The sequence below is a fragment of the Melanostigma gelatinosum genome (genome assembly GCF_949748355.1).
Source record: "Melanostigma gelatinosum genome assembly, chromosome: 6".
Taxonomy (NCBI): domain Eukaryota; kingdom Metazoa; phylum Chordata; class Actinopteri; order Perciformes; family Zoarcidae; genus Melanostigma; species Melanostigma gelatinosum.
Window position 1 is genome coordinate 15,206,977 of NC_136639.1, and position 20,183 is coordinate 15,227,159.

Below are 20,183 nucleotides of genomic sequence, written 5' to 3' on the forward strand. Positions count from 1 at the left end.
AAGCCCGATGTAAACTCTGTTTTTGAAGGTGCTATATAAATAAAATATTATTATTATTATTATTATCCTTTGAATAGTATTGTAAGGTGTGCACCCAGGGAGTCTGAGCAATTTATTAAACATTGCATTTACCCTTTGGTCTCTTCAAAGAGGCATTTGAACTATTTATTACACAATCCCTCCGTTTACTGTCGTTCACGCCCCAACATGGTCTCATCCCACGCACACCCCCACAGCCCAATGTATATTTAACTTCCTCTCTGCTAGTCTTCGGGGTGGCCTTCCTGCAGGAAAACAGTTGTTCTTTTTCTGCTGTGGTGTCCAGTTGGCTGTGATTTTGACCTCTAATCATGTCTGTTAAGTTTGGTTTAGCTTTGCTGGCTCTCTCCTATCTGACTGCAGCATCTGATCCAGACTGTGAAGAGCTGATTAAACGTCTGGAGGATCGAAACCAGGTACGTTCCCCTCAGCATTTACATCCAGCAGATTCAAGTTGTCTTTGCTTTAAAAGACCACGCTGGTGGTTTTGCATGATTTAACCTCACCTAATTATAACTTGTTGTTGTTGTTTCCTTTTTTTGGTGATGTGTTCATGAACATCTGGGGTTTGAGAGCTCCAAAATCTCTTGATTAAGAGTTCTTCTTTGAGTACAAATTTGTTTCTGCACATCTGTGTCTAGGTTACTGGAAAATGGATATTCCATGTAGGAACATCAGACACCGAAGAGCACCTGAACGAGCTTAGAACTATTAACAGCTCATGGATCGAAATCTCACCCATACCTGATAGCGATGACATGACCCTTCGCTGGGGAGACAGAGTGTAACTGTTGATCATCATTTGAAAATGAATGTTGATATTTTTAAGGCAATTAATGCAGAAGCTACAGCTGCTGAGACTTACTCCAGTTTTAAATCTTCATTATGTTTACCTCTCCTTACAAGGGATGGAAAATGTCATACTGGAAGCGTTCACTTCACCTTCACTAACTCCACCAAGGTGACATGTAAGTAAATGATGAACCCTATTGTCATATGTGCTTTAATCCACAGTTAAAATGCGTAAACAATGTTTTAATCTTGTGTTTATGTCTAACAGTTCACTATAACGCCTCTGATCATGAGCATATTGGGATGCATCTGGTGGCCTGCCCCGGCTGCATGCTCTGGACAGACACAGTGATTAAAGCGGGAGGCAGTAATGGCAGAAACATCTACATCTTCAGTGAGTTCACAGCTGTCTGTAACTGTCAGCTTTTCTGTCAAAACTCATTTTCATCTCAAATTTTCAAATTTGTTAACATTAACCCCCCCCCTCCCCCCCTCCCCCCCCCCCCCCCCCCCCCTCCCCCTCCCACTGCCCTGCAGCAAGGACTGGGAAATTGGATGAGCCTTATCTGGAAGTTTTCAAGAAACAGGCTGCGTGCCTCAACTTCCCATCAGAGTTCTACTTTGGAGGAATCACAGGTGAGATGCTGATTCACAACTAAACGGACAACACTGAGGAGTACTGTATGTATAATTTATTCAGGCACTTATCAAATTGATTTCTTCCGTTTCAGACATGTGTCCTGATGAGAAGGCGGCTGCCACGGACGTAAAGGAGGAAGAACAATAGAGACCTGAAGTTACTCTACGAGCCAAATTGAATTCAAGTATGCTCTCTTAGATGTGTGTAAACTCCCACGAACACTTGTGTGTATCACAGATGTCTTGATAGATGTGAAGGGAACACATGTTTTCCATTCTGCAGGGGGAGTCAATGTGAGACAAGAGCGAGAGAGCTTTTTTAAGTTTGTCGCTGCCTGAAAGCAAATAGCTACTGAGCTTGTTGAAGTTAATAATCATGCTAGATTGCTGTGTTAAAGAGAACTGAACACACTAATTCCACACTGAATGTCAGAATCATCAATCATGATGGATACCACTTGAATGACTTTTTCTTTCATGGATATAAAGCTCAATAAAAAAGAACATGTTTGCATGTGAAAGAGAGATTCTGTTATCTTTAAAGAAGATATATCAATAAGGGCACAAGTCCATTTGTAGTTGACCAACGCCTTGGTCAATTCCAAAGAAGGACAAAGGTACAACTCAGTCTGCCCCGCAACACCACAAACACATATTATATAATATGAGATCGGGGATACAAGCGGCCGAAATAAGCTTCCTTCGTAGGATGGCTGGTCTCAGCCTCAGAGTCACGAAGGGTACAAGACAGCTCCAGCTAGACAGGGAGCCTCCTTGCCCATACATGCATACTTCCATAGGCGAGACATGTAGACATAGTACCAAAGTTACACAAAGGTATAAAAGGTAAAGTCTACATGTAATTGTACAAATACAAAAGCATATGAAATATGATTATCTGATCCCCTGAACACCTCTCAGTATGCTTCTATCTGTTTGTACTGTCTGGCTCTTGGCATTAATGGCCAACACTGCTCGTCTCCAGTGAGAGCTTTTATGACTCAAAGCAGTTGTTATAGACTGTAAAGAAAATGCTTGTTATGGGAGTCAAATATGGAAATACTAAGCAGGGCTGTGGACAGGCTGACTGTCTCATGAATGCAACTCTTGTTCGACCTCAACACCAGTCTTTTCTTGTTGCCTACTTGTTGGAGAGCCCCTTGAAGGACGGAAAGCAACACATTTACATGGCTGTGAGCAACTTTTGCAGCACTTTTTCCCAAGAGGAAGAGATAGATGGTAACAACATAATGGAATATACAGTACTGCATGTGTGTGTTACATAACCTCCCCTCACTGTATCTTTGAAGGTTTAACGCAGATCTTTACCAAAGAGCCAAAATATACCCACATACCCAACTCATAGAACACATTCCACCTTGTTCGATAGAACCGTCCCTGTTTTACAGATCAAACCGTCTCGATATGTGGCCATGAATTGTAATTGGTGATTTATTACCCAATATTCACGATGGCATTTTGCAGACAAACACTAGCCCATCCCCCATTTATACACTTCTACACTGTTTCACAGGAAGCACGTTAAGTATTTTGTTAAACTGTGACTTAACACATGACATATTTTTTATCACTATTATTAATGATTCCTTCAATCTACAAAAAAAGCAAAGAACATGTTATGTAAGCTCTCACATTCCAAGAGGAAACCAACAGCTATTAGACGTCAAAGACCATCTTGTGTGTGTTCAACGACTTATTAAACAAAGGTATACTTCTAGGAGGTATTTGTAACGTTTCAACATTCAACAAGTGTGTGTGTGTGTGTGTGTGTGTGTGTGTGTGTGTGTGTGTGTGTGTGTGTGTGTGTGTGTGTGTGTGTGTGTGTGTCTTTCTTTTTATTGTTTCTGTCTTTTGTGCCTGTGTGTGACTCTGTGCTGGGGTGTGTTCACATATTGAAAGAAGCAGGGGTCTTGCTATTCAGACTCTGCCAGCTGGCTGTTATGCAATGGGAATAACTAGGACAAGCCCTTGCTGACTGGATGTGAAAAATGATGGTGTGTGTGTGTGTGGGGGGGGGGGGGGGCCCAGCCCACTGTTTCAGAACACTTCCCCTGGTTGTTTTGAGAAGACTCTAGCTGGCAGGATCCCTGACATTAGTGTTCCTCTCTGGCTGCCTGCTGTCTCGAGCCATGGATGCACAGCTGGTTATAGCGCTGCTGGCTCTCACCTCCCTGGGTGCTGCATCTGAACCGGACTGCAAAGAGCTGGTTAAGCCTCTGGTACTGGACAGCCACAGCCCTGTGAGTATCAGCAACAATTAGTTATGAGCTGAGGTCATATGTGAGGAGGCTTTGTAGCACAGCACTGTGTGTTAATATAACTTGAATAGCTTTTGTTTTGGTGTAAAGATTCAAATGTGCTACATGGTGTTTAAAATGAACTCAGGCTCTTAACGCAATTGGTAATTCATTCTATCACTCTTAAGCATAGAAGTACTTGTGCACAAGCCAATCTGTTTTATATATTATCTTTGTGTATCGTTTTACATGAGTAAAGCTCAAGTATATCCAATGTCTCATGCATATTGATATGTTTTGTTTATCAAGGCTATGTAGCTCTTAACAGAAAATTAAGCAAAGAACTTTAGATGTTTAGTCGAAATTTCCAATTTTAATTAAATTGCAATTCTTAGCAGATAAACAAAAGTATTTTATCCAAAAAAATAAACCAATATGAAGTCATTTATAAAACAAGCTCCATTAAGTTGTTTATGAGATTTTGATCATATTGCAAACAAACCCGCACATCCAGTTGCTAAGGGAGTACATCTTCAATCTCAACAACATGACACCCTCTAGAATTAAACTGGCAAAATAAAGGAACGATATCTCTCTCTCTCTTCAACAACTTTTTTTTCTTCTTTAAACTCATGTGAGTGAGTTGTGTGGATGTCTTGCCTCTGTGTTTGTGTCAGATCTATGGGAAGTGGGTGCTCCATGTGGGGTCGTGGGACCAGCCCGGCCTGAAGAACGACCTGGAGACGGTGAACAGCTCCTGGGTGGAACTGTCTGCTTCCTCAGACAGCGGCGTCATGTCCATCTACTGGTCCGACCGCCTGTAAGGACACTGCAGACATATTGTCATGTTCCATTTTCGCTCACATACAAATGGCTAGGAGTGTATCTTCAAAGGTATAGATGTGGATCGTTGCTCCTTTATCTTGTTTCGTTTTTACTGTTACAGAAATGAAGATAAATGCCTGCAGGGGTTAGCCAATGCCACCATCTCAGAGATGACCAGTCACACCACTTGTAACTATCTCTATCAATATCTTCCTGTTACACCCCGACTCATCACTGCTCTTTCTATGGCGTGTCATTTTTATGCGGGTGATGCAGCCTTGTTTTTCTAATGTGTCACAGTTAATATCAATGGTCACACTTCATATCATGATGGGAAGTACTATGAGACCTGCCCCGACTGCCTCCTGTCCGAAGACACCACCCACCTCTCCGACGGCAAGTCAAAGGGACGATACCTTTTCCTCTTTAGTAAGGCAATCTTTCCCCCTCAAAAGAACTTGATAAAAAATATTCATGTGAAAATATTTTGGTCAATTGTTTCTTATTTCTGTCCTCTTTCCCCTGGCTTCTCTTTATTCCCCCCACCTCACCCTCCCTGTTTTATTCCTCTGGCTTCTCTTTATTCCCCCCACCTCACACTCCCTGTTTTATTCCTCTGGCTTCTCTTTATTCCCCCCACCTCACACTCCCTGTTTTATTCCTCTGGCTTCTCTTTATTCCCCCCACCTCACCCTCCCTGTTTTATTCCTCTGGCTTCTCTTTATTCCCCCCACCTCACCCTCCCTGTTTTATTCCCCTGGCTTCTCTTTTAAAGCACGTAACGGCACTTTGGAGCCATCCGAGTTAGAAACCTTCAAGAAGCAGGCCGAGTGTCTTAAATTCCTCCCAGAGTACCACTTTGGAGGAACAGGTCAGCTGTCAATTGTGCTCTGTATTTCATACCAAATAAAATCATCAAAGCACACTATCTTCATGCCCCCTTCTTTCCCAATTAATGATGTTCTCCTATTTCAGATCTGTGTCCAGATGACAGGGCCCCTGCTTCACCTGCTGCCGAGAATAATAAAACCGATGTTGCGCCTGCTGCAAAGTAAAGCAGAGCAAAGAGATGTCATAGCCCTTTGAACAGCATGCACCCACCCAAACACATCCAGTTGAACATTACTCAATAGTGTTGTAATGTGATTTGCATGCGCTGTGGAGTATCTTTTCATTAGTCCGGTTACAGCTGGTTTCAGCAGCAGCAATGAGTTCAAGGCCTGTTGGTGTAATGTCATGTTAGATCTGTGGCTGTGTAGTCTAATGACTGTGTCTCTACTTTGCTGTTTGACCGGTCATAATTTAGTTTAAGAAATGTGATATATGAATAGTTTAAGCAGATTCTGGCAGAAACAGTAATAACGGAAAAATACACTGCAATGCCTCGTTCAAATGAATTTAACAATCTGTGAATAGTTGAGTAACTATTTCCAACTAGTTGTGTGAAGTAAATAAAACAGCTTTCCGTCTCCCGCTGTGTTGTGTTCCAGTCATTTATTTCTACCGTTATTCAGGAAAAGTCTTTGGTTAGAAGATACATTAGAAGATGCCTGACACTCAATTAAATCCAAAGAATCAAGAATAAACGCTCCATCAGAACTTCTACACCTCTTCCCAAATGCACCACCGTTCCCAGAAACTTCAACAAAGACGGTTGCTGGGTAACATCTCTGGTATTGGGGGAGAAAGACGACGCCAAACTTTTAAACTGTCGCCACAAGGAGTCCACTCAGACCCACAGAGAAATAACCTTCACTCAACTGAAGAAAAGCCGCCTCGGGGCCTTTTTAAATGTCTCAGCAGTCGGAGACAAGCCTTGGCACTTTGCCTGAGTTCATTCAGGGGCAACGCTACGGGCAACAGAGGACTGTTGAGCTGGCCATTCAACGCTGAACTAAAGAAATCTGCATTGTAGTTGCCTTTACTGGAAACCCCCTCCTCCCCATTATTAGCACTTGCACAATTACTTTTTTTTTTGTTTGAAAACCCAGAGGGGAAATGTATCAGCGTTAGAGGTTTTCTGTTGCAGCTTCAGCGACATCCTCTGCAGTGCTGCCGACTCTCCGACTCTCCCTCTTTGCATCTCATCCTCCTCTCTGTCTGATCATGGCTCTGCCTGCTGCTGTGTTTCTGTTGGCTCTCACTTCCCTCAGTGCTGCATCTGCACCCGACTGTAAGGACCTGGTCAGACCTTTTATACCAGACGACCCCAAACTGGTAGGTTTTCTCCATCTTATTTATCCCAATGATATGTGATTTTATTTTAAAAGCAGATCTCCAATCAGTACACTCAGATATTTTTTATATAGTTGTATGCATCTTGACTTTCTATGTAAAGGTTTTTGGAAAGTGGGTGTATGTGATGGGAGCTGGTGACCCCAAGCCCTACCACAAGGCACTGGAGTCTCTGAAAAGCTCCTGGATAGACTTGTCTCCCACTTCTGACAGTCAAGTTGTGACGTTACGTTGGGGAGATAACTGCTTGTAAGTTTGGTGATTTGGTTCATTAAATATGTTGGGCAGAATCATCCTTGAATATTGTTTCTAGCACAATATTCTAATAGTTAGCCTTTTCAAACAGCATGTTCAATTTCTAGCTTGTAAAAACTAAATTCTGTCACTGCATGTTCTCGTTTCTCAGCGATCGGTGCATCTCTGGGGAGGTTAATGCAACAGTCTCGGGCATTGCCACCACATTTCATAGTAAGTACCATATGAGAAGAAGCAGCTTATTTCTATAGCATGATATCATCAGGATTTATACGAGCATAGTATATCCACCGCAGCTATCTCCATATAAATAATCTTACAGAATAGTAAGTCGTTCTGTTTTCCCCTTTTCAAGAAAATCTTTCAGATCACAAAGGACATATTCTACAGACTTGCTCTGACTGCCTGCTGTGGACAGACACCTTTCGAAATGGGGACACCACCGGTCGATACATCCTGCAGTTCAGTACGTTCCTCATTGGTTTAAACGCAGTTGGTCAGAGTTTCAAATGTGGCAACTCCTTTTAAAATCTCTCCTTTCTATCAGCGAGAACTGGAAAAAAAGATCCCAAAGATGTTGAGATTTTCCAGAAACAAGTCGGGTGTCTGAGCTTCCCAGAGAACTTCCACAGCTACGATGGTAAAACAGGTCAGTGACAAAACTGTGCTTAACTGCACACTGCAACTCACACACAACTTGCCACAAGATGGAGATGTTTTACTATAAAATGCTAAATGTAGATATGATTACACAGTTTTTTTGTTCAGTAAACTTGAAGTGCATGAAGTACAATGCACATGGTGAGGAAATGGAAATGCTGCCAACATTTTCCGTGATGCTGAGGAAATGTTTGCTCTCTTCTCTTAAAGTTTTTGTTTTTGTTTTGTTTCAGAGCTCTGCCCCGATGACAAACAGAGCACAGAGTGAGCAGCAATAAAAAAGATGGAGATACAGCAACACAAGTATTAAGCAAAATATGTATAATGTAGTTTTGTTTTGATTGAAATATATATATATGTATATATATATATATATGTATGTGTTATGAATGCCAGTGCAGTTCAATTTATTACTTATTTTACATATACACATGTATACTTATCAAAACCTATAGCAGATTTTTGTCCAACAATAATGCAGCTACTACATAACTTGTAATGTCTTTCAGATTAAAACTCTATTATTATTAACTGTGTATATCCTATGATTCACTGAAAACAAGAATATGAAACAACAATATGAAAAGAATGGCAGAACATGTGATGCTCTCTGATATGTTTGTTTCATTTCACAAACACTGTGATACCGGTGGATATATTTTGTGATAGCAACATAACAAAAAGCTAATTGGTTATCCAATAAGCTAATTTAAGTGGACAGATGTCCAGCACTGCCAGGCACTGGACACACTCTTGTCATCCAACCCAAGCATTTGCATTGTTTACATACATGGACTCTGATATATTACACTGTAAGTACAGGATTGAAAAGTGTCGCATCCCATGTCCATGGAGTTAAGCCACCAGCCTGCTGTAATGGCTCCCCAGGCCAGTTTGAATGCTCTCCATCTTGCATGACCTGCTGCTGTCTCTCCGCTCGCTGCTGCTTGTACTCTGTGTTCCTGAGATGCTCTTCGCTTGTGCCAGTCGCCGACATCCGAGCAGCGCTGCCACCTGCTTCTGGCACTGAGAGGAGGCAAAGTAATACAGGACTGGATCCAAGCAGCAGCTGAGGCTTCCTACACACATAGAGAGCAGGTAGGCTTGGTAGGAGCTGTCACTGGACTTGTGGGACAGCTGAACGTAGTGAACCATCAGGATGATGTTGGTGGGGGTGAAGCAGACCACAAACACCACCAGCACGACCGCAGCCATCACCATGGCTCGAGTCTTCCTGAAGCGGTTCTCCACATTGGCTGCTGCCAGAGCCTGAATAATACGGACATAACAAACGGCAGTGAAGACGAGCGGGATGAAGAAGAAGACGGAGGAGTAGATGGGGAAGAAGTAAAGATAGTACGTTTGTAGTGTTTCCACATCCTGCACATCATGGCAGGTGGTGATGCCCAAGTCTGACAAATACATGGTTTGCTCAGAGATGAGGAGAGGGGATACTCCCCCGAGGGCCAACAGCCACATGGCAGCGCACACGGCTGTAGCTGTCTGAGGGCTGCGCCACGTCAGCGAGTTCATGGGGTAAACCACCGCCAGGAAACGGTCAATGCTGATACACGTCATGAGCAGGACTGAGCAATACATGTTGCAGTAGAAAGCTGCTGTGACAACTCTGCACATGAAGGAGCCGTAGATCCAGTTGTTGCCATGATAATGGTAGGCCATCTTGAAGGGAAGGAGCAGGCCGAACAGCAGGTCAGCACATGCCAGGTTCAGCATGTAAATCACCGCCGGTTTCCTGGGACGGACGTGATGCATGAACATCACCACGGCTACAAGGTTGAGGGGCACACTGACGATGAAGACGAGGGTGTAAACGGTGGGAACAAAGCTCGTTGCCAGGCGACCCTGGAGGAAACCTTTAGTTTCCTCCGAGACAACATAGTGCTTCTTGGGGTGGCGGTGGGGACTGTGTCTTTTCACCGGCTCCTGCTCCGACCCGGAGCCAGACCCCTCGTCATCCCTCAAACTGTCCAACGCGGACAGGTCAATGTGTTCATCTGTGACTGTTTCAAAGTGACCGGCGAACGTCCGTGGGAAGAGCGCTGAGCCTTAGAAGAGACACAAGGAAACGGCGCAGAATCAGAAGTGGTCATGTGACACATTCTTTGCACAATAGTCCATTCTGACTGAAGTGCAAATGGGTTATAATAAACAGCACTGTTACCCACACTTTTTAAAGTGTTAAGTTACCCAATTTTCACTTGCACGTATCTCTAGTGGTATCTTTGCAGATTCGTTTTTTGTGTGTCTTTGAATGTGAAAGGTCTGTTACTCTGGATAATCTAAGGTACAGACAGTTTATGTTTTTCATTTGTAGATAAATCAAGAAATAAGAGAAACGGTTTTCATTATTTGGGCAACATGTTTCTTGACAAGAATGTTTTCATAACCTCTGACTTTTCACAGATACATGATGCAGCACGACGCATCTTTAACGTATTAGCAGAGTCAAAATGAGTTCAGTATTAATCATCTCATTTTAAGAGAGAGAGATGCACAGAAGATTCTTTAGTGACACGTTCATCATTTCCCCCGACCAGTGGTATTGGAAGAACTATTTAAATAATGTCCTTAAGTGAAAAATGTAAAACCGCATTCTAAAAAATACTTTTACAAGTAAAAGTCCTGCCCAAAATGTCCTACTTGTGAAACAATATAAAGTATTATATCAGCAACAGCTTAACCATCAACAAAAATGTGGTGAGTACTTGAGAAAGTATCGGCCTATTGAGTTATTGTCCACCAGTCCATGGCCTGCTGTGTCGACTCCCAGACTCACCAAATTACAAATAATTTGACGATAGTTCTAAAAAAGAAAGCATGTTTTAGGGTTCTCTGGGAAATTCTTGCAGTCTCCGTCACTAATCTGTCCAGGCATGTTGGAAACGTGAATGCAATGTCATTCCTGCGTAAACAGCATTTCCGATACTCGTGGCCACTGTAATTAATGCAGAGACATATGACTTATGAAATGATGGGCGACGGTGTCATTCAGACAAAGGAACCGTTTCAACAAGTTGCCACATTTACTTTTAATTAGAGGGGTGGTACAAATACACTATGCCTAAATGTTAACAGGTCATTTGTAAAACCCAGCAGAGTACAAGGCTGCAGTCATACACAATCATACAATAATCAGTTATGAACTATCAGTTTTAAATAGTTTATGGTTCAGAAAGCTACTTACCATTTTGGGAGGAGAGTGCTGATCTCTGGAGGGAAAACAATACCAACGCTATCGCCAGGTGAACCATGACTTCACTGTATGTCCTCCAGAAATCTAACACCTGCATGTGGGTTGAAATGATCCGTTTGTCTGAAGCCACTGAAGTGTTTTTCTGCCAGAATCCAACAGGTTATTGCAGAGTGGATGATACTCCGCCTCCCCTCGCTGCACATCTCCTCCCCACTACACTGAAACAATGTGTACCAGTTCTGCAGATGAAAATATTTGTCTTCAAAGAAGTGGAAGGCTGGCAGATATTACAACTGAGAAAGAGCGATAATAATACTGATAATATGTCTGACACACAAAGAAACAACAAATGACTGTAGACATGTGGAATTTATTATGCACATTGTTTAAACAGTATAAATCACTTATATACTGAAAATACATCAGTTGTAGCTTTTAAAATATTTAGATGTTTTGTTAATTAAAGCATGTCTCCTTATTAAAAGGCACTGGTAAACTACAGTATTTCAAACAGCCATACAGGCTGGAAAGTTGCTCCCGAGCTCCATTTCTGAACTAATAGACAGTTTGTTCAACGTACAAGGTAACACTTGCAGTGGGTTTCCTAGCTTCTACATACAAAACATTAACACTATTTTAATTTCATTCTTAAAAATACACATTTACAATTACCACATGGAAAAATACAACACGGAAACCTTTAGATGAACAACATTTAATTGGTGTGATCCATGAAATTATAATTAAAGGAAACAACGCTGTCCTGCACCATCTGATGTTTGCTGACTAAATGCAATTTTTTGTTCACAAACTCAGTACTGTCAGAAGGCACAATCTCTTTCCACTCCCGCTCCTGTTGCTTTCTCCCACTTGTTCTTCACTTCCTCACTTTCCATAGAATTTTTTGTTTAGGAGGAAGATGAGTAAATTGACGTTGACTTTGGCTTTGTCAAACATCTTCATAACGGACACGCCTTCATACTGCAGCTGAAGGAGGTCCTGGACACAAAACACAAATAGATGCAATTAGAAACAAACACACAAAAAGCTTTTCAACTTTTCATTCATAGAGACGAGGTGCTACTTTGGCAGATTTGTACATGGTGGTAGATTAGATAATTGTAATACCGTGCTTTAAAAGACATTTTCAGTGACTGTTTTAAACACTTTGTGGCCCGGACATTACAGCCTGGTCTGCTATATATCTAATGTTTGTTCACACTCGATACAAAAATGCATACAGAGAATGAATTACAACAAATGTGTCCACTGCTGTAGTCTACATCGGGAAATGTTTGCTTTGTTTCTGTGATATTTCCTGCTCGGAGTCCGATGAGTGGAAATGGACATTTAACCATCCGTCATCAAGGTTTAGTGTCGACTAGCGAGCTGCTTTATTTCATGAATTTCTGACACACTTGGTTAATGTTTACCTGGAAATGAAGCTGGACTTTTTCCATCTCAACTCCCATAAACTTTGCCTTCACCTCAAAATCCCCAACTTCCTCAGTGGGCGAAATGTCAAACATGACATTTTTTAACCTGAAAGAAGAGAAAGAGGAAATAACATGAGATTAATGAAAAAGAGTGGCACAGCACAAAACCACAATCATCATTTAACATTATTTGTGTCCTATTATTGCAGTAATAGAAAATTATATTAGGAGCTTAAATTTGCTTGGATGGACTCCAAACGTCTGATTGTAGGAAAAAAAATAAAATAAAGTACATTCAAGTCTCTTTCTTTTTACATGATATGTCATCATTTTATTCATATCTTCTAGAATTTAGTTTATCATTAAATCTCAGAAGAACAATAAAGAGCATGGTAATGTTTTGAGAATAACTGATGAAGCCTGAAGACAGATGTCTCACTGAACAATACCTCGAACAACAAATGTAACAACGTGCATCCAGTTTTGTGATCAGAAACCATTTCATAATCAAGCTTTTTATTTTGAACAGAAAAGAATATGTTTTGAAGATGGATACAACTGAATGAATGGAAACAGATTATTGTATAAACACAAAATATATGAAAAAGCTTAAGCCTTGCTTGCTTGCACTGGCTAGAAAATGGCTGTGCCTTACGTGTGATATGGTATGTACTTTCTTATTTGTTAAGATTCTTTGAGCAAAGTTGAAAGGTTATACACGCTAATGTGAAACAATGATGGAGGCGGGCGGGTAGGTTGGTTGGGTCAGTGATAGATTTGATCATCTACACTGTAATCAAAGAGTCTCTCTATGTCACAGCCTAACAACAGAAACGTCACTATAGGTGGAGTAAATGTTAGTAATGTAAACCCGTCAAAGTGATGCACAGCTCAACTCACTGGTTCGTCTGAAGTCCTTCTATTTCCAGGATCACTCCTTTCTCATGCAGCCGTGCTGCAGTGTACTTCAGAGACTGTGGCTTCCACTTCTTACTGCCCTTATTCTCTCCTTTGCTGTCCAGTTTTATAGATCTGCGTGAATTCCTGGACCAACAAAAGACACAAATCAGTAAAAATCACAGGCAATCTCGTCGCATACATCAAACCATCCACAAAGGAAGCAGGATTATTATTTATTGTAAAACTCTTCATCCACAAAAGGTTTAAGCAAAGTAAAAAGGTACAACTCACTTCCGATTCAGGTTGTCCAGGCAGGTCTTGATGTACGTATCGTAATAGTTCATCTGGTCCTGGTAGAAGGCTGTTTTTGAGTTGAGTGCCGTCAGTGTCTGCTGGAGCTTCACGAGCTCGGCCTTCCTTCTCTGTCTGTAGCGTCTTTGGTAGCGGATGTCCTGTCAATGCACTCAACAATCTCAGAAGCTGAACAGGCCCAACAACACATGTAGCATTGGAGGCAGGCATCGTCCTGTGTGAATGAAGAGCTGCTTATGTACCTTCGATATGTCGTTGACGAGGTCCTGGTATTTGTTACTGACGGTGAGAACGCCAGCCTGCTCCAGGTTCCGGAGGTTCCTCAGGATCTTCCTCTTCTTCTGCTCAAGAGGCAGCTGGCTGTCCTCCAGTACCGCTGGGCTGCTCTTCAGACCTTCTGGTGTCAGAGCGTCCTGGACTGCCCGGCGCTCGACAATCTTAGTATGCTCAGACTCCTTCAAGTGCAAAGTCGTGTAAGAAGTGCATAAAGCTGTTAGAACTTAACACAAACATCAGTGCATGTACGTTTGGGTAACAAAAAACAAGATGGAAGAAAATATCACCTGTGAGACAGTAGCCGGGGTCTCAAGAATTGCAGGTAAGGTCTCTCCATGTTGAATCCGAACCACATCCACTATAAGCTTTTTTGTCCTGAGACACACACAGAGAATAAGAAAATCATGAAGAGCTCGACGGGTTTATTTCATTTCAGTTATACGTAATGTCACCTAAACTAAACAATGAAGCTGTTGTCATCTGATGGCAGAAACAACTCTATTTCACTGACTTGACTTCAGAAAACCTGTTTGGGGAAGGATTGTTCGTATCCAGACAGGCAACATGCCTGATGCCACAAACTGCAGCGGTTTTCACGGCAGAATTGAACCGTCATTCCCCGTGAACCGTCACGCCAAAGAGAAAGAAAGAGACCAACTCTCTGTGTTTCCAAACGGATACATGTTTATCGGAAAGATAACCCTGACCACCACACCTCTTCCTCTTTGACAGGAAACGATAGAAAAGCAGGAAAGACAACAAAGACACGCTACTGAGTGATAGCCGCAAAGAAACGCACGCTGTGTCAAGAAGAGTTGAGTACAGTGCATCACAAGACAGCCTTACTAATCCCCAACTCTGTGTTCAGTACTGTGTGTGATTCAGGTAATGGTTTTAAGTATACGTCATAATCTGGATCATGGCACCTGATTCTTATAGATTATCATAACATAAGAATTCAGATGATTGCGACATCAAATTGCGCTTTTGGACAAACTTAACCACAGGCTTCGAATGAAGCAGTTTGTCTGGGCATCCTCTCACAATAAACGTACTTTGTCATGAGAGTCTTCATGTCTTTGTCGTCTCCGTCCAGCAGCTCGTTCTTGCTGGTTAGGGTGAGGGAGATCTCCGTCTTTGCCAACTGGCTCAGAGCGCTCTCTCTGCTCGGGTCATTTGGGTCTACCGCTCCTTCACCTGAAATAGAACACAACGTGTAAAGCTGGTAAACACACTAAAGACAACTTGTGACTAAAAGTAAAACATGTGTGTATGACAGTACCGAGCAATGTCTCTACATCAGGGACATCGCCAAGGTCCTGCAGCAGCTCATGCAGCAAGTCATTGTGGTCAGGGGAGATGGCCTCCAGATGTTCCAAAAGCAGCTGAACAAATACAGATGTGATCAGTCCTGTACATCTAAATAAACACACGTTTGGTAAGTTCATATCTGGTCTAAAGGACGCAAGAGTCATTTTGCTTGCGTTTACCGAGTGGGTGTTGATGACCTCATCTATTGAGATGTAGATGATAGGCTTGCTTAAAGTCACCATGTCTGAGTATTCATCAATATTAAACTTCTCCTCAGGTTCAGGGACATCACACGCCGACTGGAAGAAAACCCTGAAAGAAGAGGAATAGCAGCAGTTAGTGGTTATAAGTCTCAATTATTTCTGACATATTAATCTCGCCTTTCTTACCTAAACTTCTCATACGTCTGAGATATGTAGGTGTTCATTGAAGTCATATGTGCATTCTCGCCCTCAAACAGCTTATTGGCGGCAGCGTGCTGCAGCATCTTCGCCACAGATCCCAGGTTACGCCGCTGGTCTACGTGGAGCTGCCCTCCTGCAGACATGTCGATGATGTCGAAGCCATCCGGGGCCACGATGGCTGGGTTCATGTAGCGGTAGTAAAGCAGGTTTCCTACAATCTGTCACGAAAAGAAGAGAAGGCATCATTAACACCTTTTGCTCAATGAAATTGCACTCACCTCAGCATGCTCACAATAATAAAGGATTCAGAGACGACTGTGTGGACAGAAATCTAACAAACTGTGCTGGAAATAAAAAAACAAATATATACGTATACATCCGAGGGCTTCTACCTTCATCAGCTCATCCTCTGAGGCATCTGGGAACTTTTCATGGAGGCTGTTCTTCAGAACTTTTGCTACGTATCTCATGCCATAACTACATGCAAAACAAAAGGCATTGATGGGACATCAAACACAGAGCGACATGCATTCACATACTATAGGAGACATGGTAGAGAAAGCTCATGACGGGGATATTTGCATTGATGACGGCAAGTATTGATGGCTTTCAGTTTTTCTATATTTGCATAAATATATTCATAGCACCATCTAGTGGTATATAGTCTTCAGTTGTTTTTGTCATTTCTTTTAATTTAAAGAACGAATGAAAAGATGAGTATTGGTGTGGCTGATGAAGCACAAAGCAGAGTTGTATTTCTGTGTTTGAGCAACTGACCCGATGACTGCTTGCTCCAAAGCAATGGTTATCTAATGACCATGTCCCAAAATGCAGCTGAAAGCTTAACAACCAGAATGATGGCAAATGACACACCAAAGCATATGATCATATCCTGTCTCGCCCTATTTTAGTCACATTGCTCTCATTGTATTGTTGAAAAATAGGAGAGAAAAAGACTCAACAGCAGCATGAAAATAGATTTTAAATCATGTAAAGACAAAGAACTAGTTTTTGTTTCCTTTCCATGACTTTCACCACCTAAACTTGACATGATTTAAGAATCCAACTGCACTTTGAAAGCACCTTGACTTACGGTATTTTCAGTTGAAACAACAATGTGGCAAAATACTTGTGGGTGGACAAAATAACAGGGGCAGCTTAAAATACAATGCCATCCAGTACAACACGATAACAAATGATATCATCAAGAGTGGAATAAACACCTCTTACACAGTCTCAAAACATATTACAGTTTGTAATTTAAACAAAAGGTATTATTGATTTAATTGCTTTGTGTTGTGTTACAATGCATCACACTAACGCCTCTATGTTATGTTAACAGAAAGAAACTGAATTCCATCAAGTCTTGGATAACTTCGTTAGAACACTTTCAATGACAAACGTCTCCCTATTAATATAAAAAAGCCCCTAAAGATTCAACAAACTCATGCTGACATATGCTCAAGCAGTACCGTCACAGATAATACAGAGGATAGGCGGACATCGACACTCAACAGCTCTTAAAACTTACGGGATATTATCCAGTGAGGACACAATGGAGTTCAACACCTTATCTGTGGCCGACCGCAGCGCCAGACTGGAGGCTTCCAGCCTGCTGCGTACCTCCTCGTGGGACACGGCCTGCTCGGGAGTCACTTCATAAGGCAGCTTGCTGAAGGAATAACACAACAGTTAGGCATGTGTAACGCTCATTACGGGCTTTTGTGAATATTCACGCAGTGGGTACAAATTCAGCTTTTCTTTTCATTCCTGCAAAATAATATCTAAAGCGCACCATGAAGTGTTTACACTGATACATTCGCTACTGTATGCTTAATGCCAGGCATCTTTGGTATCAATGTCCTAACTGTGTAAAAAAATAACTAAACTTCACACTTAAATGCTTTGGAAAACATGAGCAGTGACTCAATGTACAAGAGTTCTAGATAATGGGATACAACATGACCCATAAGCCCTCAGCAGAGAATCATTTTTTTGTAATAAAAACAATACAAATTACCATAAACGATTAACATGACAAAGGTCACCAAAACTGACTACTGGGCACATCATATACACCAAACGACCATATATAGCAATTAGCAAACCGTGTGACATACAGATGGAAACTGCCCTGTCAGCAATATGTTCTCCCACTGTCTTTCCACCCACCTGGCCTCTCCAGTAGCCGTCTCCAGCTGGTTGACCCAGGCTTTATACACATCCACTGGGTTGGTGTTGATGCCTAAACTCTTGTCCTCAATAATGTCTTTGACTACTGGAGCCAGCAGTTGCCTGAGTGTGTTGTGGCCACGTGCGCCTCTGTTGAAGCTCACGACCATCTTGATGATCGTTGGGTTCCCAGTCACAATGTCCTGGATCTGGTCCACCTTAGAACTGAGACACATGGGGAGGATGGTACAGTACTGTCCGCCAAACAACAAACAAAGCTTGGTGCACATGCGTTTTGTGAATTCTAAACAACTCTTAGGATCGTATGGTCCCTCATGTATTTGTAATACATTGTAACCTTTACAGTAATACAATAGGAAAATAGTGACTTAAGATTAGCTGCAGTTCTCACTTGATTTCCTCTTCCAGAGCCGTCTTGAAGAGTTTGAGCAGCAAGTATTCCTCTCTCTGGTTAGACGCGTAGTTGTACAAGGTGAAGACCACCGTGTCCATAAACTTAGTGGATTTGTTTTGGGGCATCTGGAAGATCAGTTTGGCCAGGTAGTGTGGGTTAGTCTAAAGGGGAAGGAAAGGAAATGTGTATGTATAAGTATGAATATCTTATAAAACCTTTTAAGTCGAGTAAATAATTGAAAGTTGGAGTTAAGATATATTTGTGCATCACCTGCAGCAGGTAAAAGAGATGTTGGTAGGCCTCCAGTTTCCTTCTTTTGCCTTTACTTAGACCCTTGATACCTAGTCTGTCTCCTGCAGTCAAGTCCTCTTTACTCTCTTTATTTTTTTTGTTCTTCATTTTCTTATTATGAGACACAACATCCTTTTTCAAAGACATAAACACAAAATGAGTTAAGCAGCTAAACTAGACAGGACACTATTCCAGAAGCTATAAATGATGTCATTCAACATACATCAGTTTCCTTGTACACATAAAAACAATGGTTGCCAACCTGCAAAGTGATCCTGTTCTTCACCAGAAGTCCAATCTTTATGTCCATCAGGTTCAAGTCTTTCTCCATCTGCTGGTTGGAGCGAATATTGGTGACCACTTCTTCCCTAAGCCGTGTCACTTCCTGCTCTTCCTGGAGGTCCAGGGCGCTCTGCTCCAACAAGTGGACAAACTTGCGCACCACTGACAGAGGAGGGTCCTTGGCCCCAGCTAAGATTTAGCATTTAAGAAAGTCAGTAAAAGCAAGCCACATTCACACACACACACACACACACACACACACACACGTCAAGACATTTATTTTCAATGTATCCATCAAGTATAGATTTTTATTTTAAAAACATTAATTAAAACAAATATTGAAATATTCACTTCATGAAAACCTCAGACAATGTCTAGTCTCACATCAGAATCGTGACATTATATCAGGAAAGCTCAGCTGCAGGAGTGTAAAAGGCCTTTTGGACTCACTTAGGGTTCTGTAGTCATCTCTTGCTTTGTTGGCCTTTAGAAAAGCCTGGATTTTCACAATTTCTTTTTCCTAAACACACAGATCAATGAGTCTTACACAACATGGAACAAACAACCCAAATCCAAAGAATGCTCGTCATGATGTTGATTCGTGGTGTTACTCACATGATCTTTGAAATACTGCAACCTCTGATTGTAGCTACGCTTGGCTTTCCACATTTTTGCCACAGCCTGGATCTAAAAGCATCAGTGTTTTATGTCAGGTATTTGATATGGCAGCCATGTTGTTAATGGTACAAATTAATTGAATCCATCTGTGATGGTTATTTCAGTTTGTGGCAGAGGATTTCTAGAGATTGGTGATAAAGCTCACTTACAAGAAATGGGTGCATAGCTTTAGAGTCGTCTAGTCATTCAATAAGTATGCTTTTGAATAGATTCTTTATAAAAAAAAATGAACAAAATGTATCACCTTGACAATCGAAGAAACATTTTTCTGAAGCAAATTCATCCTGTTTTTGTATATTTTCCTTTGTTTGTAACCTTTCCAGCAGGCCTGCAAAAAAAGGAAAAGAAAAGGGCATTATTAAAAACGTAAGTTGTGTGTTTTACATCAGTGACACCAGCGCATGGATGATTAAACCTGGGTGGTTGATCTGGTGTTGTCTTTGAGGCGTCACTGCTCTAAATAAACATGTTATGTGCTTTATCTGGTTTTGGATTTTCCTTCCAGAATGATGCAAACATAGAAACATATACTGTCAGTATAATGTTTGCAAATTCACTGAAGTTGATCGGATTGCTGACAACAGTCATAGTGGGTCCACACACTACCTGCAATTTGACGACGTGTGGTTCCTGCTGGCGTAGATACTCCATTCTCTGGGCATGCCTTTTCCTGACCAGGTAACCTCTGACCCTCGCCTGCAGCTGGGTCACCAAGGCTTCATTGGCCATCCATAACTGCTCCCTGTTGTATTCTGCAGTCAAACAGCTGACAACACTCTAAAAGGAAAG

At 41.7% G+C, this 20,183-nt stretch overlaps 5 protein-coding genes across 6 annotated transcripts in view; 3 read left to right on the top strand and 2 right to left on the bottom strand.

Moving 5' to 3' along the window:
• The first annotated feature begins 286 nt into the window (after positions 1–286).
• LOC306778103 (uncharacterized protein) lies at positions 287–1,918 on the top strand. The gene is made up of 6 exons (XM_079269485.1): positions 287–455; positions 681–823; positions 946–1,007; positions 1,100–1,225; positions 1,369–1,467; positions 1,563–1,918. The coding sequence occupies exons 1-6, from the start codon at positions 351–353 to the stop codon at positions 1,616–1,618; spliced, it is 591 nt and encodes a 196-aa protein (XP_079125611.1). The 5' UTR covers positions 287–350; the 3' UTR covers positions 1,619–1,918.
• Positions 1,919–3,554: 1,636 nt separating this feature from the next.
• On the top strand, positions 3,555–6,030 carry LOC306779113 (uncharacterized protein). Its single transcript, XM_079270895.1, has 6 exons — positions 3,555–3,731; positions 4,406–4,548; positions 4,675–4,742; positions 4,854–4,982; positions 5,329–5,424; positions 5,529–6,030. The coding sequence occupies exons 1-6, from the start codon at positions 3,621–3,623 to the stop codon at positions 5,606–5,608; spliced, it is 627 nt and encodes a 208-aa protein (XP_079127021.1). The 5' UTR covers positions 3,555–3,620; the 3' UTR covers positions 5,609–6,030.
• Positions 6,031–6,373: 343 nt separating this feature from the next.
• On the top strand, positions 6,374–8,205 carry LOC306779114 (uncharacterized protein). Its single transcript, XM_079270896.1, has 6 exons — positions 6,374–6,770; positions 6,892–7,037; positions 7,195–7,256; positions 7,399–7,509; positions 7,591–7,692; positions 7,937–8,205. The coding sequence occupies exons 1-6, from the start codon at positions 6,660–6,662 to the stop codon at positions 7,969–7,971; spliced, it is 567 nt and encodes a 188-aa protein (XP_079127022.1). The 5' UTR covers positions 6,374–6,659; the 3' UTR covers positions 7,972–8,205.
• Positions 8,206–8,546: 341 nt separating this feature from the next.
• f2r (coagulation factor II (thrombin) receptor) lies at positions 8,547–11,020 on the bottom strand. The gene is made up of 2 exons (XM_079270894.1): positions 10,909–11,020; positions 8,547–9,769 (listed from the first exon to the last, which is right to left on the bottom strand). Exons 1-2 carry the CDS (start codon positions 11,012–11,014, stop codon positions 8,559–8,561), a joined length of 1,317 nt encoding a protein of 438 aa, XP_079127020.1. The 5' UTR covers positions 11,015–11,020; the 3' UTR covers positions 8,547–8,558.
• A 258-nt stretch (positions 11,021–11,278) lies between these two features.
• The window catches only part of iqgap2 (IQ motif containing GTPase activating protein 2), a 29,788-nt gene continuing 20,883 nt past the window's right edge, over positions 11,279–20,183 (bottom strand). For both annotated transcript variants that reach the window (XM_079270624.1, XM_079270623.1), the window contains 20 exons: positions 20,001–20,171; positions 19,639–19,722; positions 19,332–19,403; positions 19,167–19,236; positions 18,697–18,905; positions 18,414–18,566; positions 18,141–18,304; positions 17,729–17,953; positions 17,088–17,228; positions 15,949–16,033; positions 15,542–15,774; positions 15,332–15,464; positions 15,124–15,226; positions 14,897–15,038; positions 14,129–14,216; positions 13,808–14,020; positions 13,545–13,705; positions 13,254–13,397; positions 12,351–12,459; positions 11,279–11,916 (listed from right to left, as the gene is read on the bottom strand). In XM_079270624.1, coding sequence (XP_079126750.1) covers positions 11,803–11,916; positions 12,351–12,459; positions 13,254–13,397; positions 13,545–13,705; positions 13,808–14,020; positions 14,129–14,216; positions 14,897–15,038; positions 15,124–15,226; positions 15,332–15,464; positions 15,542–15,774; positions 15,949–16,033; positions 17,088–17,228; positions 17,729–17,953; positions 18,141–18,304; positions 18,414–18,566; positions 18,697–18,905; positions 19,167–19,236; positions 19,332–19,403; positions 19,639–19,722; positions 20,001–20,171 — 2,814 coding nt within the window. In that variant the 3' untranslated portion in view covers positions 11,279–11,802. The remainder of the gene's footprint in view (positions 11,917–12,350; positions 12,460–13,253; positions 13,398–13,544; positions 13,706–13,807; positions 14,021–14,128; positions 14,217–14,896; positions 15,039–15,123; positions 15,227–15,331; positions 15,465–15,541; positions 15,775–15,948; positions 16,034–17,087; positions 17,229–17,728; positions 17,954–18,140; positions 18,305–18,413; positions 18,567–18,696; positions 18,906–19,166; positions 19,237–19,331; positions 19,404–19,638; positions 19,723–20,000; positions 20,172–20,183) is intronic.

Excerpts from the sequence above, each read along its gene's own strand:
- LOC306778103 (XM_079269485.1), top strand. The coding sequence starts at position 351 with ATGTCTGTTAAGTTTGGTTTAGCTTTGCTGGCTCTCTCCTATCTGACT. Across the intron at positions 1,008-1,099 it reads TAACTCCACCAAGGTGACAT|TTCACTATAACGCCTCTGAT; the intron begins GTAAGTAAATGA and ends TATGTCTAACAG. Across the intron at positions 1,226-1,368 it reads CAGAAACATCTACATCTTCA|CAAGGACTGGGAAATTGGAT; the intron begins GTGAGTTCACAG and ends ACTGCCCTGCAG.
- LOC306779113 (XM_079270895.1), top strand. The coding sequence starts at position 3,621 with ATGGATGCACAGCTGGTTATAGCGCTGCTGGCTCTCACCTCCCTGGGT. Across the intron at positions 3,732-4,405 it reads TACTGGACAGCCACAGCCCT|ATCTATGGGAAGTGGGTGCT; the intron begins GTGAGTATCAGC and ends TGTTTGTGTCAG. Across the intron at positions 4,983-5,328 it reads ACGATACCTTTTCCTCTTTA|CACGTAACGGCACTTTGGAG; the intron begins GTAAGGCAATCT and ends TCTCTTTTAAAG.
- LOC306779114 (XM_079270896.1), top strand. The coding sequence starts at position 6,660 with ATGGCTCTGCCTGCTGCTGTGTTTCTGTTGGCTCTCACTTCCCTCAGT. Across the intron at positions 7,038-7,194 it reads CGTTGGGGAGATAACTGCTT|CGATCGGTGCATCTCTGGGG; the intron begins GTAAGTTTGGTG and ends CTCGTTTCTCAG. Across the intron at positions 7,510-7,590 it reads TCGATACATCCTGCAGTTCA|CGAGAACTGGAAAAAAAGAT; the intron begins GTACGTTCCTCA and ends CCTTTCTATCAG.
- f2r (XM_079270894.1), bottom strand. The coding sequence starts at position 11,014 with ATGCAGGTGTTAGATTTCTGGAGGACATACAGTGAAGTCATGGTTCAC. Across the intron at positions 9,770-10,908 it reads AGCACTCTCCTCCCAAAATG|GCTCAGCGCTCTTCCCACGG; the intron begins GTAAGTAGCTTT and ends GTCTCTTCTAAG.